The following is an 18,143-nucleotide window of genomic DNA, read 5'->3' as shown; positions in this document are numbered from 1 at the left end:
ACATGTTTTTTTCTGGAAATTCACTTAATCAGATGAGTGTTGTTATGTACTTGTTTTATTGAGCTGTTAACCTACTTATGGGGTTAACATTAGAGAGAGAAACAGGGTTTTTTTCATCTAAACTGGACTGTCAGCTTCTCAGGGGGCTCTCCTGCTTTGTTTTGAAGCCGTCTTTCTTGACAGGTGGCTACTTTGTTCCAGTCCACAGAGGAAAATTCCATTAGAGATCTTGTCATTGCCCGTACTAAAACTGCATCTTCGGGGTCCTCAAATGGCACTCTGCAAAAAGAACAAAGCAAGTCCATTACCTGAGCATTTCCAAACCACTTCAGAACTAATTTACAACACACACTCTCTGAAAAATGAAAGTAGCAGTCATGATGACACTAAAGAGGGAGGATTTAAAAATTTTAAATTTTCAGAAGGTTTTCTTCTGCCAAATTTAAGAAAGCAGAACAAAATGAAAAAAGGTGAGTCATGGGATTCTATTTGAAAAAATCATGCTATAAATTATTTAAAAAACATTTATAGTAGACTTAAAAATGTTTCTTTGTTTTCAATTTTTCTTCCCCCACAAAAGTTGTAATTGTATACTTCTAATGCTCTCAATGGACATGATTCAAGTGATTTGGTACCCATTAATGGAAATGCACATTTATTTCACTGTGGATCTCTTAACTAGCCCACAGGCAAATATCCATTCTCCAAGCTCTGAATCCAGATCACTGTGAGCTTGTGTTCATGTATCCTGCCACAGCTGCAGTCTGGGAGAGAAAAGCAGCAGATTCACACCAGCAAAGCAGCACTGACAAGGAACCAAAACCTTCCAACTCACATACAATATTAAAACTTTATTTTATAAGGACTTATTTCTTAAAGATGTCCCTGTAGTAACACACCTCATATAAGCCACAGGACTGTCTCCACTGAGTATCATGCACGTTGTCATGAAAAGACACCTTGCAAAGCCTCAGCATTTCCATAAATAAGATTCCAGGCAGCTGTACATCCATTCTAGCAATGAGGACAGCTAACTGCACTGAAGGGCAGGTAAGACTTAATTTTTCAAAAGAAATAACTTGATTTTTAAAGAGCTGTGCTCAAGAGTACTGTTAAAGGATATTATATGTAGGCTCTTATTATTTCCTTCAATGCCTTTTTCAATTCTTCTCATGTGTAAAGCTAGAAAGTAAAGCCAAGCCTGATACCTAAAATTTGTAAATCTCTTACAAAATTTACATCTAAAATGTCATCACATTAAAATGCAACCTTTCTCCTGTCTCAATCCAGATACAGAGATAAAAGTTTTACATTTATTTCTATGATTTTGAAATGGAACAGAATAAAAACAACATCACGTACAGAATAAAACAATTTCATTCTACAAGTCATAATATTTTCCAGAGAGTGTTTTTTGAACAGCCACTCAGGAGAACATTTTCTGGGACTTAATACAGAACAGCTCTTCTGATGCTCTAATACTTTGAGCATGCTTTTTCTAGTGATCAGTGTTTGATCTTACAAATAAATGGCGTTTTTATGTACCCATTTCCAAATGTGGAATACCTTTCAATAGTAAATTTTAGATAACAAACCTAGTGTAGAGTTGCAGCTGTATTGAAAACAAAGACCTGAAACTTTCAAAAGCTCATTTTTACTGGACATTTTCTCTAGTTAGGGTATTTTTTATGCATAGAAAGAGGAACTTAATGCTTCAGAGTTGCAAAAGGAAGAAGACACTGAAAACATTACTTACTTATTAGTGTTATTTCCAAATTCATGACCTATAAGAGAAAGTTCAAATTATGGCGTTAATGGCTGTACAGCAATTTGAGTAGCTGAGAATTGATTGCTATCCTGATCCTAAATTGCTTGTTCAAATTAATTGAAAACTAGCACATGATTTGAAACGTTTAAGATAATGTTTTATCAAATTACTATGCAAGCAAGTATTTTCTGGGTTTTAAGTGTAGGTAGTTTTAAGTTTTTTGTATTTTTTATTTCCTGTAGACATACACATCCAGGCTTTTTTTTCTTTCACAGAAAATGATGCCAGTGTAGATGTGTATGATTGCAGGGTAGAGATAAAGACAGCTGTCTGCCCACTTTGATAATCAGCAAAACAAATTACTACATTATTAAATTATTAAGAATTAAAATTATTAATTATTAAATAAATATTATTATCCTTTTCCCAGCCTCTTCAAAATCATTGTCAAATACAGTGCTTTCAGTTTTACTGTTGTGATATATGCATTTAAAAAAACTTGCAGGACTCTCTAAACTTTCATCTACACTATATAAAGTGCTATGGTTTTAGTTGTCTATGCACAATGGTGGTTATTTATCTTCAAAACATCAAAAAAGCTGACAAGGTTGTGTGGGATTTCAGAGTTGGTTCTGGATTGTGATACAAGTCTCCTGGTTCCAGGTGGTATTCGCCTGCTTTCTTGTGCCAGGATCATGCTGCCTTCCAAATCTGAATGTTTTAAGAACTCTAGAAATTGCTTTATGTGCTGTTATAAGACATCATTAAAACATTCCCAGCTTGGAAAGCATAAAGAGGAATCTGCTTACAGAACCAGATACATAACATTTAGAACACTAGAAGAAAATATTTTCTTCAGGAGATTATCTTGTAAAAGCACTAGAGGGCATCAAAACTCTATGATGCTGAGCACTGAGAGTCAGAATTCTGTTGAGATGTTTTAAATATAACTAAAACCAAACACAAGACTCCTACTGACAAAAAAAATTTCAGTTATCTTTAAGGACAGTTCTGTAATTACAGGGTATGACTAGAATTTGTCTGCTACAATACTCTCAGTAGAAGGGTTCACTTGTTGCCTGCTGCTACTACGACTACTTACTTTATGAAGCAAACCTGATGCATTTATATTTTATTACTAAAACCAATAATGTTTTATCAGATTAATGAAAAAAAAAAACATTTCTAATTCAAATTACTTAAAAACGTATGCCTTCCTTTGAGTATTATAAATACCTGAGGGCATTATTGGTCTTCTGGCTGGTTGAGTGCATCTGCCAGATCCCACTGCAGTCCCCAGGGATGTGTCAGCTCTCTTCCCAAAAGCTATTGACTGTGTGACCCAAGCCCTTTTGGGGTTATAAAGATGAAGTGCTGACTCCCTTTCTTTTTGTGTAACTACTGTTAAAAGGAATATAAAAAAATGTAATTTTATTTCTATCAGTTGAAAAGGCAGCATATAAAAGGTGATTTAATATATTTTCTGTGCAGTTTTTTTAACAATAATAATTACACAATTTCATGGCAATTCAAAATGGGAACATGGAGTGATATTTTCTAAGACTTAGGGTGAAGCCCTATACGGTAAAGTATTTTCTTCTGAGTGCAGTAGGGTCAGAAGTTTTAAATGAAGATGCTAGAAAGCAAGATTTTTTTTTGTGCTGCTTAAATGAGATCTCCTGCAGAAGTAAGTAAAGACTTGGAAGTGTCTTTATGAATAGCAAAAACAAGTCTTGGTTTAAGGCCAGTTCAATTCCCATTGGTCAATTACAGAGAAAACCGTAGGAGTGCAATCAGAAGAAAAGTTTAAATTTTTCCTGCTTTGCACATCAAGAGAAATAACTTCAATTTTTAAACAAATAGTTTGAGGCTGTTAAATTGGGGGTGGTGGCTTCAATTTTATGAACCTTATACTAATCTAGTACTTCAGCTATGGAACAGAAGTCAGCTACACTTTTAGAACAAGTAGTTGGCAGAAGCATTTTCAGTTCAGGGAAGTTTTGGAGTCATGGTGTCTAGGGGACCAATTAGGAAGGAACTGCAGTAGTCATGCCTGAAGGTAGCGAAACATGAGCACATGTCTTGTGTGCAGGAGACAGCCAGGACTATGCTGGTAATGTTCTACAGATGGTTAAGAAGCTTTGTAATGTATTAGAGAAATATTTCACTAAATAGAAAGTCCAGGATACAGCTTGATACAAATTACTGCTTCAAGTCTTAATCCAGGACTGATTACAGTAGAACTGTATTGAGGAGATGAAGTCCAGGAAGTTTTATGGAAGTGTTTCTAGACATGTAAATGCAACACGTATTTTTCAGTGCATTAAGCATCAGTCATCACTCCCCAGTCAAAAAGTGATGTTTTAGTAACAGCCTGACAGATTTATTAAGCACAAGTGTAACACAAGAGCAAGTGCTCAGGAGTGAAGGTACCTGTGCAAAATGACTGTGTGAGCAAATGGGCACCTGGTCAGGTCCAGCAACTCCTCGTCAGCCCCTGGCACCTGCTGGGGCCCATCCACCAGCTTTCCTACACGACAGCTGCACAGCTTCCCAGCACCTGCAGATGTCCTGCATCTGCCCTGCTCAGTCCCCTTCCAAGAAGGTGCTGGGTTTTCCTTACTACTTTCTTACAGAGCTGAGGTAGGAATCAGCTACTTTCTCAGTGCTCTCCAGTAATTTTCAGTCCTGTCAGTCACACAGTTCTCCAAACACCAGAGATAAAAATCACCAAAGGTGATTTTCTGGGTACATTGTGGCATGTCTATGGATTCACTGACTATTTTTAAGACAATTTTTTTTTCTGTAGAATTTACAGCAGACAAGCTGTGAAAGATCTCTTGATAACTTCTGAATATTTATTATATTTGAAAGCTTGGTCTGCATTTACCTTATCAAGAAATGTGTGCATATATGTACTTAAACTGTACAGAAACGTGTACAAACCTAAGTAAGCACACTCACCCATGTGAATATACCGGTCTGAATGCACAGAGGTAGGTACATGTTTCAAAGCACAAGTTTTTATCTTCACCCAAACAGACAAAGATACAAGAAGAACCAACACAATTTAAAAAGAAAAACAAATAAAAAACATTTGACAAAGTGTTTATACCATGCAACCATACCTCTTTTTGCTTGATAAATCTTAGAAAAACCAGGTATTTTGTTCACTAATCCTCTTTCTCTATCAAGAAATGCATATAAAAGAACACATAGGATAATTTCATCTATGTTTCCAAACTGGTTAGAAACAAAAGCAACTGTCAATGCTTTGTGAGAGAGGAAAGCAATCCTTACACTTCCTGTCAAGGAGCTGAACTGAAGGAAGGGAGTATATCACATAAAGCCGGTAGTCTGGATCATATGCCAGAGGGTTTTGGAATAGGTCTGCAAAACATACACAGAAAAAAAAGCCCCAGTGTCACAAAAAAGCAAACCCAGCAAAACAACAACTTTGCAAGACAGGAAAATTAAAGGTCACTAGGAGCCAAAGATTTTGTACAAAATATCAAATTCAAATTGTTCTTAGGCTGCATAAACACTTTACGCGTGAAATTACTCATCTAAACATGGACTGCAGGAACTGGCTTACTGCAGAATATGCAAAATACCACAGGCAAGATCTGAGTAAATATGCCATCATGCACTCCAAACCTTTGCAGCAAAAAACACTGAAGTGTTTGTTTGCCTTTGATTTTCTTGTGTAGTGCTAGGTAATCCCTATTTTAAATAGCAATGGTCTTTTAGGTGTGACAGCTTAAATGTAAGACAAAATTTGTAGAGGATGGAGTTATTAATATCAGATCAGCTTTAGGACACCTAAGACTTTATCAGAGCTGGTAAGAAGCTGTATCCCACAGACACAATATAAAATGCAAATACACAGCCTTCTGATCTTTTGACAGATGATTAGTTTAAATACTCAAGAAACGTAAGAGAATAATGTTTCAGAGGGCTTAAATTCCTAAGAACCTGGGTTCCAGTTGCTTTCCTCAAGGCTGGAGATACCAAGCTCCAAAATCTCATTATCAACTTGGCTAAAATGTTTATGTTCAGGTTCACATCACCTGTCTAACCAAACCTTTGCAACACAGAGACAGGTATCAACCCTGTGCTGCTGCTTTGCCAGGTGTGGAACATTAGCCTAGCTCACGTATCAGTTGGTTTAGTGACAGTGATATCTGAGCTGATTAAAATAGAAACTGGCTCATTCACAGATGAGCTAATAAACAAAGCGAGTGTTGTGGGGTGGGGCCTGTTTTCTAAATAAAAAATATAATAATGGTTTTTATCTCCTTATACAAATGCTGTTGTTCTAAGACAGTAAAAATAATCAAGAGGCTATCATCTTGACATGAGAGCAGGGGAAAAATCATTTTTACAACTACTGGTTCAGTCTACAGTCATCTGTTTTTCTGAGGAGAGACTGTGGCTAATACTTGCTCTAGGGTAAAAAACTTATGTCATTTTAGCAGTTAGGGAGAGGAAGATGGTATTACAGAAGCAAGTAAGAGGTAGTGGAAGAAAAAAGTCAGAAAAAATTCCACACAGATTTATAAACTACAAGATGCAATTTCATGTTCTTCAGGACCGCTCAGAGGGCTCAATGCTTGATGGGATTTAGCAGGTATTTTGAAGATGCAACAAGGCTGGAATGAGCATTTGGCCTCTCTTTCATAGAAAACACCTGTTCATGTATTCAGAGGAGAATTTTTTATTTAAATTCTTTAACAATTTTTTAAATTGCTGTACTTAAAATTAGTAAGACACCCACAAGGTGGCAGCAAAAGAAAGTTCTATTTTAACGGAATGATTTTTTTTTTTCCTAGGAAGTGGTAATCAGAAAGAATATTATATATGTATCTGATAAGTCTGTTCTTGAGTCAAGAAAATATACTACAGCACTCCAAAGAGAAAAATGTTTCAGAAAGATCTCTAAAAGCAGGTATGTTTGGTAGTGGAATAGAATAAAGATTCAAGAGAGATTTTTCCAAGGCATAAAACAGGTCTGATATTAAACTTGTGAATCTGGATGTTGCTTGGACTATGTCCCTGCTCAATAACACTGATTTGTAGGTTTGTTTTAGAGAATGTGCACTTTTCTACTACTCATTTTTACAATAAATTCAACCATTGTACAGATCAATGTGGTTTTGTTTTACAAAACATCTGGGATTAATTCCTGGCTGAGCTATCTACTTTCTTGTCAAGGTCATGCAATTTTAGTTGTACAAATTAGGATAATGCTTTCTTCCTCCACAGTTTTGTCTGTTTTCTCAATTTGGAGTGTAGGAAAACAGTGTGCCTCTGCCACATGGGGCAGAAACATAGTGAACAAGAGAGTTTTCTGAGGTCTAGCAGCAGGATGTTATCAGCTGTGGACAATAAATCAGTTGAGGCAATTTACAGAGTATGTAACAAAAATCTTGGATTCCAAAAGGGAGATGTGAGCACAGGGTGAGCCCATAAAGAAGCACTCTGAATCTCCCAAAAGGCTGCAGTTGTAGGCAGCATGTGCAGTAAATCTTTTGAAGCTGAGTGTCTTCCCTAGACACCTGATGAAGGATGGTTGTTGTGCTACATATCCAGTGCAGGGCAATGGCTAAAATCATGAGAGAAATGCAACATTTTGACAGCTGGATGCTACTCCTGAAGCAAACAATAATACTGTGTTTTAATAGTTCTATTGTCCCCAAGAGCTACAAAATAATAAAATGTTGTTAAGCATCCAGGAGCTCTGTTGAAGGCTGGCAAGTGACTTCTTTTGTTTTTTAAATCAGATTAGCAATAAAAAAGATCTACCTCATAACAGTGAGAAGTCTCACTGGTTTTGTTTTATAAAAGTGAGTTATGGGCACAGCCCTTTGCAAAGCTACACAGTGCAAATTCTGCACCCATTTAATATTTATTAATATTGCAAGAAGGCAGATAAATTATATAGTAATATGATATATAGAATATGACTTTTAAAATTTCTTTTGTTCATTTACTGATTTAATTTACTTCAAATATGACAGGGCATTTTATTAAACCAATAGAGACCTGTTAATTTACGAATTCATTATTACAAAATCCCCTTGAAGCAAACACATTGACAATTTTTTTCATTACTGCAAAGGTCATGAAGCAATGACTTTAAAGTTTTGGTTATTAAGGTTGTTAAGCTTCTTCCACTGATTACTGTTTATTCTTGTAAAAATATTTGAACTAAACAACTTTTTTTTTAAATTAGGGTAGATCAGTATATTATATATATTGTTTGGTTGTTCTTTCAAACACTTCCTTTTCTATGGTGGTGGCTGGTCCAATTTGCATACAATTTTCACTGTGCCTTTGTAACTGCCATTTATAATAACTCAGCAGCACTTTAACTATCTGCTATGTATTTCCCACAGTGGTTGCAACAAGTACAACAAACTTCCTGTGCTTGTTGAAGCTCCTTATTAATTTGTAGAGCAAACATTAAATTCAAGTGACTGCACCATTCATACATAGGATGCCTCTCCAGACACTGCCTAATCACTTCAAACAACTGCATTCTTAAATGGGTTAATTTTTCTATCTTGCATGTAGTGAAAAGACCTTCAGTAGTTTGGCTGGCACGTTGTCTTCCTGAACACTTGATTTGTTTTTCTTAGTTTTGGTTCAGGGTCAAGTTGAATTAAAAGTTTAATTTTTTGTTCATATTTTCCTTTCCCACAATCAGACATTCAGTTTTCTGAATGCTTAAGGAGGTGTTATGGCCTGGTGACATTCTCCTGTGTTCCATTACAGAGAAGCAGCTGTAAACTGCCTAGACACCCTCCAAGCTATTCATCCAAGCTACTGGCAGCCAGCAGCCAAAACGTTAACTTCTGAACTCACTTAGCAGTTTTTCCTCAGTTGAGGTACTCTTTGTGGAATTTTCATGTCTTAGAGATCTCTTTCTTCTGTCAAATTTGGCTGAAATTGCTAATTAGCTTCAATAGCTATTGGCATATGATGCAAAAAATAGTCAAGAAGCATCCTGATAGGAAACTAAAAAGCTACTACTTGTTGTTCTGCAAAATAAAAATAAGGTATTACTTAGAGTCTGCAAGCTTATCATTCCTTTCAATTCCTTCACTGTTTTGCCAAGTTTCTTTAGCTCGTTGTTGTGAAGAAACAGAATCTGTAATGAACATAGGTGTTTCAGAGCACCTGAAATAAAATGAAAAATAATTAATCATTCTCACCATAGCTGCCTTTATTAGAACATCATTTTGCTATGCTGTACACTGAACTTGGTATTTTAGTTATCTATGAATGCGTGTTTTTTCGTAACACATTGCATGAGATGTTAATTAAGCAATAACTAAAGATATTTCAATATCCTTTTCACCTCTCTAGTCATATCCTTTAAGCACATGCCTTTTTTCATTCCAATTTTTAACATTTGTCCACATCACCTTTGCATCAACAAATCAGCCTCAACTGCAACCTCTCTTCTACCTCCCTTCATTCCTCCTATATCCCTATAATCTTTGGTTAATTCACTTCCTTTTAGCTTGACCTGATATTACCTTTGCCTCAGAAACAATAGTATATCCCTAATACTACCTTTGTCTCACAAGTAGTAAATAGTGCATTCCTTAGAAAATAGTTCTGTTTCAAGTAATTATTGGTGTATTGAAAAGCTATTACAGAATATTGTTTTGACCCAGACTGTGTTCGCATCCTCACACATCACGATTACATATCTCATTTTCCAAATCATATACAGTATTTTATTTGTCTACTAATGATACCCTTCTGTTTATCCATATTTTGTTATCATCTGTATTGTCTCTTGTATCCATGTTTATGTTTTTCAAAGATAAAGTTTGCTTGAAATCTCACAGAAATGAATCAACATCATGTCTCATCCAGCATGTTACAGGGACAGAAAAAAATATTAACATTTAAAATGTCTAAAATGTTTAGAAATATATTATGTTCTGGCCTGTTCATTCACAAATTTACAAGTCTGATAAAGCCATTTTAATCTACAAGGACAACCAAAACTAAAATAGAAGTATAAGACAGATTTTTAAAATAAACCAAGTTTGGCAGTAACTTTGCAAAATACTTCTGGTTATAAATTCTCAGTATTAAATATGGTCAGGTAAAATCAAAAGTATTTCACAATTGCCTGACATAAAGTGAATGACATTTCATCCTTTAAACCAGAATAAACACATCAACTTATTGTCACTCAAGTATGTTGGAAAAATTAAATATATAATAATAAACATGTGTTAATTATACATACATAGGAGCTTTCAGCCAATAAGTTACTTGCTGTAATCTAGTTTTATAACTTTGAATGCCAATACAGAAAAAAGAAAGTACAGGCCTCTGCTCAACAACTTATAAAGGGAAGATTGGTACCTGATATATCTGTCAGCTCGTTATTGTTGAGATAGAGTTCAGTCAAGTAATAGTTTTTGATCAAGAAGGTTAAATCCTGGATCTGAAATTAGAGTTAGGCAAACTGTTATGTGTCACTCTGAATGTGGTGTTGGAGAATTATAAACATGGCCTCTTGAAAACGGTTTAACCACAGGTAGTTTCTTAAATTTCTGTTTAAGACTCTTGGTTTAAGGATTCTTTTGACAACTGAACCTTCATTAGAAGTACTAATTACAAATGAAAACAAGCAGTAGAGCCTTACCTAATTTTTTGAACTACACATTTAACGTTTGTATTTGGAAACAAATTTCTTTAAATGACTGATCTCCACATTTTCTCTTCCTTCTATTCATATTTGAAATAATTTTTATTGTTAGAAGACCCTTTTAGAGCATGATAATTCTATGTTGGTTTAAGAATATTCCAGAAATATATCATTTGAATAAACCCAGCATCTTGTTTTTAAAATGTTTTTTCACCAGCAGGTTCAAAGAGCACAAAGTTGCTCTTATTTACTAGCAATTTCATCTAATCATGTTTAGAGACTCAATTAGAGTTATAGAAAAAAAAATCAGTATGAATATGGGTGTATTCCCAATAAAGAGTTATCTTCAGTCCCTATGGAATCAGACCTCCGTGTTTGGAGCTCAATTCCAAAACACTTTTGACTCCAGTGCAGGGTGAATTATCTGCAGTGGGACAGCAAGCTGACCTTTATAATCTCTGAGAACTGAGACTACTAATGGTGCTGAAGTTTTTATCCTAACAACAAACAGAATTTTATTCCTGACTCTGTCAATTCTGTGATGAAAAGTAATTTGTTAGGAATGATTTCAATCTTTGAATTTTGCCACTGACTCCGAAATAAACGTGCTTTGCTCTGTGTATTATCAGTACCTAAAAGCTGGAAGAAAGAGCATAAGACAGAAGTTTTTCCACTCTCTTGTACAATGGTTTTCCCTATTTTGGGGAAGTTTTGTTTTCAGAATCATCTTAAGTTTGCTTTTTTTCTGATAAAATTATTGAGTACAGAAAAATATGCTGCTCCTATTGAGGCATTTCAGTAATACTTTTCCTATGAAAAGCCACTGTGTGACTTCTCCAGATAAGTTATATAGAACAACAAAGAATGTTCTTTGTTACTCAGGTAGGAAAGGTGAGAGTTGTGCAAAACTCCAATTTATTTATGTTCTTGCATCAGCAAGATCAGTTCTGCTTAGTCATCAGGCCATTTCTTTGTTTCCTTTAATGTCCTTTCACTATACAAGTAAATGCCCTATTATACCTGTGATTTTAGAGTAATATTTTAATAATATCTACACATTTGCTCTTTTCAAAAATAGTAGAGATCTTTTGATGAATTGGACATAAGGTGCCATATAACTGATGCTAGCCTGGGGCAGAAGATATACATGTGCTCTGAAGTGACATGGAATGCAAATTTATTTTTTCTGCTGCTCGCAGATCTACTTATTTACCTGAGCAAGCAATTCTGGAGATGGAAGAATTTGGGCTCACTGTGGAAGTCATGTAAACTACTGTACAGTAAAAGTTACACCCTGTCATCCCTAGACCTGCAGTGCTGCTTCCTGTGCACAGGGAGAAGCTCACTCCACAGAGTTTTATGTCACTCTTGTGTGCATGACATCAATAAGGAGCCTCACCTCAACCAGCAGCCTGCCTGGAAATAAACTATGCATGTCTGCCATTATATAAAAGAAGAGCCATGCATTTCCTGCATTTCCTGCAATCCATTCCTGTCCCTCAGTCTGTTCCTGCTCTAATTACACTGGGAGCTCAGGAACTAGCACAAAACTTCAGCTCCTTAAATAAACAAGATGTGTAAATCTGATGTGAATCTAAAGGAAAATACATTAGCTTATAATATGTTATATATTATATCTACATTATATCTACATTATATATACATTACATATATATACATTACATATATATATACACATTAACTTATACAATACTCTGTATTGTAAAAAAAAAAGTTTTCTTCAAATCTGTTATATTTGACAGCTAAATTAGTCTGGAAATTTAAAAAAAATTATTCATTTGACTACATATATAATACTTTATGCTAGAAAAGACCACAAAATAATAATCAGGGAGTATAGATGCATTGTTCTGCTCTTTAAAGGAATAACTAATTACCTTATTGTTGTTAATCCACAAATACCTTAATCTGCGAAACTGTGATAGATTTGGGATACTTCTTAGTCCTCTGATGGAAGAAAAAAAAAGAGTAACAAATTTCTTAACATTAATAGTGCTTACTAATTTGATAAATATTTTATTTTCCATAAATAATATTAGACAAGAACCAGAAAGGCACAGTTCCTTAGAATTTATAGTAGAGAAAAACACAAAGAGAAGGTGGCAGAGACAGTGTAAGCACTCGGCACACCTGCAAATGTAACAAGGCAGCAGGTGGTAAAGAAACAGGAACAAAATAAGTGATACATTAATTGCTTTTCCATAACAGCATGAGTTATGAGTCTGAGTCACATGTACTTTGCACTTTGTAGAAATCCTGCTCAGAACACAGGAGGAGAAGTTTGGCACCCTGGGGACATAAGCTAAAAGCAAAACTGCTTTGAGGGTGCAGCGGGGATTGTCCAGCCACAGTGCCAGAGAAGCCAACAGAAGACAGACACCAAGCATGTCAATGAGCATTTTTTATTCTTTTTCATATTAGTGTACATTGTGAAATTTTGCCTTTTTCCATTACTGTCCTACTCTTATAGAAACTTAGTACATCCACTGAGGCTGAAATGATCTCCCATGTGCTAGTATGGTTTTATGTTTAATTGTGTATCTAGCACTTTGAGCTTGCTAGTGTACTATAAATAAAAAATTACCTATGACCAGAAAATATTAGTAAGCTGCCAAGTGATTTTAACAAAGTGTTCTTCTTTATTTTCATTGCTATAAATAAATGTTCTTAATTTCCTCTAGAAAAATTATAGATTACTTTTATCTGACAATTTTTAATTGCCATAATAAAAATTTTCTTGTGGATTTTAATGTGTTGCAAGATGAAGGCCAATGTTTCAGAAGGTAACAGGACTGATAAAAATTAACCTCACATCATCAGGCTAAAGGCATGTTTGTTTTCCAGCTGTGAAGTCTGGTCTCTATCTTTCCATGTTGTCTTTTTATTTGCTGGGTTGTTTTTTTTCCAACACACCCTCCAGGTACAGACACAGGGAGGCTGGGTGCCTTTTCTCATCTTGATTTGGAAATGAAAAGTCTGTCAAGAGCAAACCCTACAAAGCTGAGGCTGACTATAATTTTAGTGCCTTGTATTAACTGAAAATCAGATTATCCTCTCATGTTGTTACTTTTAACTGTTTCTTTGGCTTCCTCAGATAAACCATAAAAACTAACCCAGCAATTGCCTCCCTCATGTGTCTACTGTCACAAGTAACAGAAAAAGACATTACTGCAAGTAGCAGGGGCAAGCAGATGGCTGTTGACAGGACATACAGAGCTCCTACAGAGCTCGTATCTAATTATCCTCTGCATCCCTGAACTACATTTCAGGTAGCAAAGCCAAAATTTCTTATATTCTTGGTCGCTGCCACTCTACAACTAGATTACAGCTCTACATTTAATTTGTTTTATTCCCTGTCTAGTAACTGCCTCATCTTTACTATCTCCAAGCCTCAATCTGCTGGTTTTTTGGTTTTGTTTGCTGCTTTGCTTTTTTTTTTTTTCATATTAAGGCATTTAATTTGCCCCAGGTAGAGCTTAATTCCTCTAACATTTTAAAAGAGCCTGTCCTTTTCTACATGCCTTCCAGACTTTGTATGTCTTTTATAAACTGATCCTTTTTGGCCTGCAGCACTCTTTTTCTACCTACTGCTAAGTTAATCAGTTTTCCTGGGATGACAGCTTTTAGTGTCCAAAATACATTGTTTCATGTCTCTTTAATAGCAGTGTTTAAAAATATAAACTCATTCCCTCTTATTTGATTTACTTTAATTTTTTTTCCCATTTTCTTCTTTCAGCTAGCAGAAAAATATGTCAAACCAACACTAAAGGAGGCATGATCTGATACTGAGCTTGGCTGGGATTCAAGTTTATATAAACTGATAGAGAATAAAAGGAGTTCACTTCTATCCAATCCTGCATCATCTTTATCAGAACGGTTTAATGGGAAGACAGATCACCTATGTATCTGCCATGTGAGCAGTTCTTTTTATTCTATACCAAAAAAATATTTGAAAGCCAGAGAGGGCACACATTTAAGCATTTAAAACCAGAAAGTACACCAATTAAGACTGTATATAGAGTCTTAATTCTTTACATGTGTGGTATAATAATTGTATTGTTTAGAAAGTATGTATATATGCCCCTTGTAATTTTCTCATTATTGAAACTTCTCCCTTAAATTTTATCTTTTTTCTTCTTTCTAAAATGCAAATTTTAAGAAAATTGACAGTAACTGTATGTTTTACCTCACAAAGCATCAAATACTTTCTTGATGTAAATCAGGAGATGTGATAAGGAATTTAAACATATTAGTGAGCACATAGATTTTCAAGACCATATAATTTCCACTAAAAACAGACTAGACAACACTGAAATCCCTTAATTCCTTAGGACTTTTTTTCACTCATTGGACCAAGAGACCTTGAAAACCTTGTCCCTGAATTATTAAACTAAGTTGTTTTTCCTATATGTTATCAACCATGTGAGCAGTGGATGAAGTTGTGAGGCTGCAGACAGGTATGCAACACTTGGAATTGTGCCCTGGCCAGAAATTCCAAGCGCGCTCTCCCGAAACTTTGAAGTATGTCCTGTCATGTATCCATCCCTCTATGGCAGCCTCTCAGCGTGTTCATACTACAACATACACCTCTATCAACCCAGATCACCCACAGGTTCATAGAAGTTTGCCTTCCTTCACTTAGCACGTCTTCTTCTCCTCATCTGCCCTACATCTCAAGCTGTTTCATTTAGCTCTCAGAGGAGATCAGCTCTCCCATCAGTACTGCCTGCCCAAAAGAAGTATTCTTGTGCTTGTATTCACTTTATCTTGCCCTGCCCTCCCTTCAGTTCTTAGCAGCACAGATGCAGGTAATTTCAAGGGTGGTACCACTGAGTTTTGCCATTGCAGTAACACACTTCTTCAGGGAGGTCAGAAATTTGGCAGTTCCTAGACTGGGCAGGTCCCACGTTCTTTCATTCGCCTTCTTGATACTCCTTCCACCCAGTCTTACGCGCCTGTTAGGACAGGCAGAGATCAGCCCATCGACTCTCACTCCTCTGCTCCCCATGGCAGAAATTCATGTACAACTCTGTGAGCTCACAGACCCTCAAGCAACTCTGGCTTGCTGCAGACAGATTGTGTATCTGGGGATGAGGCTGTTAGCTGTGAGTGCAGTGCTGCTGTGTCCTCCATGTCTCCATTCACCACACGTATGGACTATGTAAGAACATGATTTCCTGGTATTTCACATATAAATGGTGTTCAGAGAGTTCCTGATACAGAAAGCACTGTGAAAGATTTGCATTTATTGTGTGCTCTACTTTTAGTAAAAGTCAAAACAAGAAACATTTTACTTACTGTCTAGCCAGATACAGTGCTACGACATCCACATTGCTCTTATAGCCACAAATCTTCAGCTGCTTTTCTATTGCCTGACAGTATACAGTACATTTGTCAGTATAATGTGCTGCATCACTATGGATTCATTACATTGTAACATATGTGAACTCAGCGTTTAAAGTAACCAAAATTAATACATGTATCACAGCACCTTATTACAGTAAACTGTAACATAGTCTAAGAGAGATAAGGAGATATTAAATTCCCAGTCTCTATTTTAAATTGATAACAATAGTCTGGTGATCAGGCTACACTTACACTAACTTTTTTTCCTGTGGAGAATCATAGTTGGTAGACATGAAGTGAGAAATTAACATATGTTAACTAGAGAATGGGCTTCTCACTCAGGTCAGCTAACCCAGTACTTGTGATGAACAAGGAAACCGCTTACTTTGCATTACAGTTGCAACTTTATTTTATGCAGCTTTACTTTAAAACTATGCACATGACCTTTTAAAACTATGCATCTAGAAAACTCTGCTTGTACATTTAACATTGAAAAATGCAGACATAATTTTTATTTTCAGAATATATTCCTGATGCGTTATGACTTGCAAAAGCAATAAAACCCATTAACATGAGAATTATGGATCTCTCTTAATAGTGTTTGATAAAAACTAAACTGCATATCAGAAAAAATTGGTGTAATACATGAGCTATTGTGCCCAACATCATTATGACCATTATTGTTAAAACACAAAATTGATACAACTTCACAAGCATAAAATGGCTTGGAAGCACTGACAGGCATGTCGAGAGTGGCCTGTATTAGCTGCACAACCACTCCAGCGTGTTCTGGGTGTGCTAAACCTTCACAAAGTAAATTGCTAAGGTGTGGGACGTGTGGCACTCTCTGGCCAGAGGCAGCCGGGCACCCGCAGGCCGCTCGTTCCCCACAGCGGCTGTGGCACCCCGCCTTTTGCCCAGACCTCGGCACGGCCAGCTGTCAGCTGCACACGTCGGGAAGGGCAAAGGTGTGGCACAAAGGGCCATAGTTTTGTTACTACACGTGCACAATCTGCCCACGGAACACCAAGTGATCTCTGGAGAAAAGCAGCTGTGGCACACCCCAAGTCAGGCCCCGGCAGTACGGGACACACCGACGGGAGTGCCGAAGTGACAATGGGGCAGGCGCACCTACGGCAGGGAGCACCAACCCGGGGCTTGCGTTCCACAGCCAGGAAGGCTGTGCTCAAAGATTCATATTTCGCATACTCCGTTATGCGACATCTCATCCTCTCCCCACCCTGGAGCCCCGTTCCTGTCAGCCCCGGTTCAGGCACGCTCACTCGCTGCCTAGGAAAGACGGGAACGGCTGCCCCGGCTCTCCCGGAGGATCCGGGCCGCTCGCTGCCGCCCCGGGGCCGGGCGGGGGCGGAGGGAGCGCGCCTCGCCTCGCTCGGTGCCGAGCAGAGCGAGCGGCCGAGGCCCAGGCCGCTGGGGCCGGGCCGGGCCGGGGCAGCCGCGGTGCGGGCGGGGCGGGCCGAGGGGAGAGAGGGGCCGCGCCCGCTCACCTGCCCGCCGGCCGCGGCGGCCGCCGCCATCTTGGAGCGCGCTGTGGGCCGCTGCAGGGCGGATCGCGAGCCGCGGCTGAGCTGCGCTGGGCCGGGCGGGCAGGCCAGGCTGCAGTGCGCTTTCGGGGCCAGACCCCCAGCACCTAGATTCGCGGGATTGGTTTAAGAAAGTACCTGTGAGATCATCAAGTCCAACCTATGGCTGATCACTAGATAGTGTCACTGAATGCCACATGTAGTCTTTCCTTAAACATCTCAAGGGATGGTGACTCCACCACCTCCCCGTGCAGCTCATTCCAATGTCTGTAATCGCCCTTTTTGTGAAGAAATTATTTCTTCCTCTGGCACAGCTCAACACTGTCCTCTGGTCCCATCGCTGGTTGCCTGGGAGAAGAGACCAACCCCCACCTGGCTACAGCCTCCTTTCAGGGAATTGTACAGAGCAATAAAGTCTCCCCTGAGCCTCCTTTCCTCCAGGCTAACCAACCCCAACTCCCTCAGTCACTTCTCATAAGACTTGTGCTCCAGGCTCCTGCCCATCTCACCTGCCCTTCCCTGGACATGCTCCATCACCTCAATGTCCTCCCTGAGCTGACGGTCCCAGGGCTGGACGCAGTAGAAATGGTGCAACACTGAAATGGGAGCCCCAGCCTGGGCGTGAATCAAGACAGGTGTTAGAAATATAAGTAGTAATTAGTGGAGATAAACAGCGTATAAATATATATGTGAACAGAGTAAACCGGGGAGAGAAGGGGTGGGGGGGGGGGGGGGGGGGGGAAGAAATCCCTTCGTTTCCTTCAGGTTGAGAAATCCAACAGGATGA

At 37.9% G+C, this 18,143-nt stretch overlaps 1 protein-coding gene across 8 annotated transcripts; it reads right to left on the bottom strand.

Annotated features, from left to right (window-relative positions):
* Positions 1-37: 37 nt before the first annotated feature.
* Positions 38-17,975, bottom strand: LRRC72 (leucine rich repeat containing 72). 8 transcript variants are annotated; one of them, XM_064411441.1, is made up of 9 exons: positions 17,866-17,975; positions 15,765-15,838; positions 12,344-12,413; positions 10,160-10,241; positions 8,837-8,950; positions 5,069-5,158; positions 3,005-3,169; positions 1,757-1,784; positions 38-279 (listed from the first exon to the last, which is right to left on the bottom strand). In XM_064411441.1, exons 1-9 carry the CDS (start codon positions 17,881-17,883, stop codon positions 114-116), a joined length of 807 nt encoding a protein of 268 aa, XP_064267511.1. In that variant the 5' UTR covers positions 17,884-17,975; the 3' UTR covers positions 38-113. The 8 variants fall into 8 exon arrangements, with proteins under 8 accessions (XP_064267511.1, XP_064267530.1, XP_064267502.1 ...); XM_064411460.1 differs by lacking the exon at positions 17,866-17,975 and adding an exon at positions 17,495-17,712; XM_064411432.1 differs by lacking the exon at positions 17,866-17,975 and adding an exon at positions 17,321-17,392.
* Between the last annotated feature and the right edge of the window lie 168 nt (positions 17,976-18,143).

The sequence above is a fragment of the Passer domesticus genome, chromosome 1, assembly GCF_036417665.1.
Source record: "Passer domesticus isolate bPasDom1 chromosome 1, bPasDom1.hap1, whole genome shotgun sequence".
NCBI lineage: Eukaryota > Metazoa > Chordata > Aves > Passeriformes > Passeridae > Passer > Passer domesticus.
This window is presented reverse-complemented; position numbering and strand designations above follow the sequence as displayed.

What these genes read in the sequence shown, in the direction of transcription:
- LRRC72 (XM_064411405.1), bottom strand. Translation starts at nt 17,041, where the DNA reads ATGAGATGTCGCATAACGGAGTATGCGAAATATGAATCTTTGAGCACA. An exon ending in TGTGGATTAACAACAATAAG is followed by an intron (nt 10,242 to 12,343) that starts GTAATTAGTTAT and finishes CTCTAATTTCAG; the next exon opens with ATCCAGGATTTAACCTTCTT. An exon ending in CGAGCTGACAGATATATCAG is followed by an intron (nt 8,951 to 10,159) that starts GTACCAATCTTC and finishes ATTTTATTTCAG; the next exon opens with GTGCTCTGAAACACCTATGT.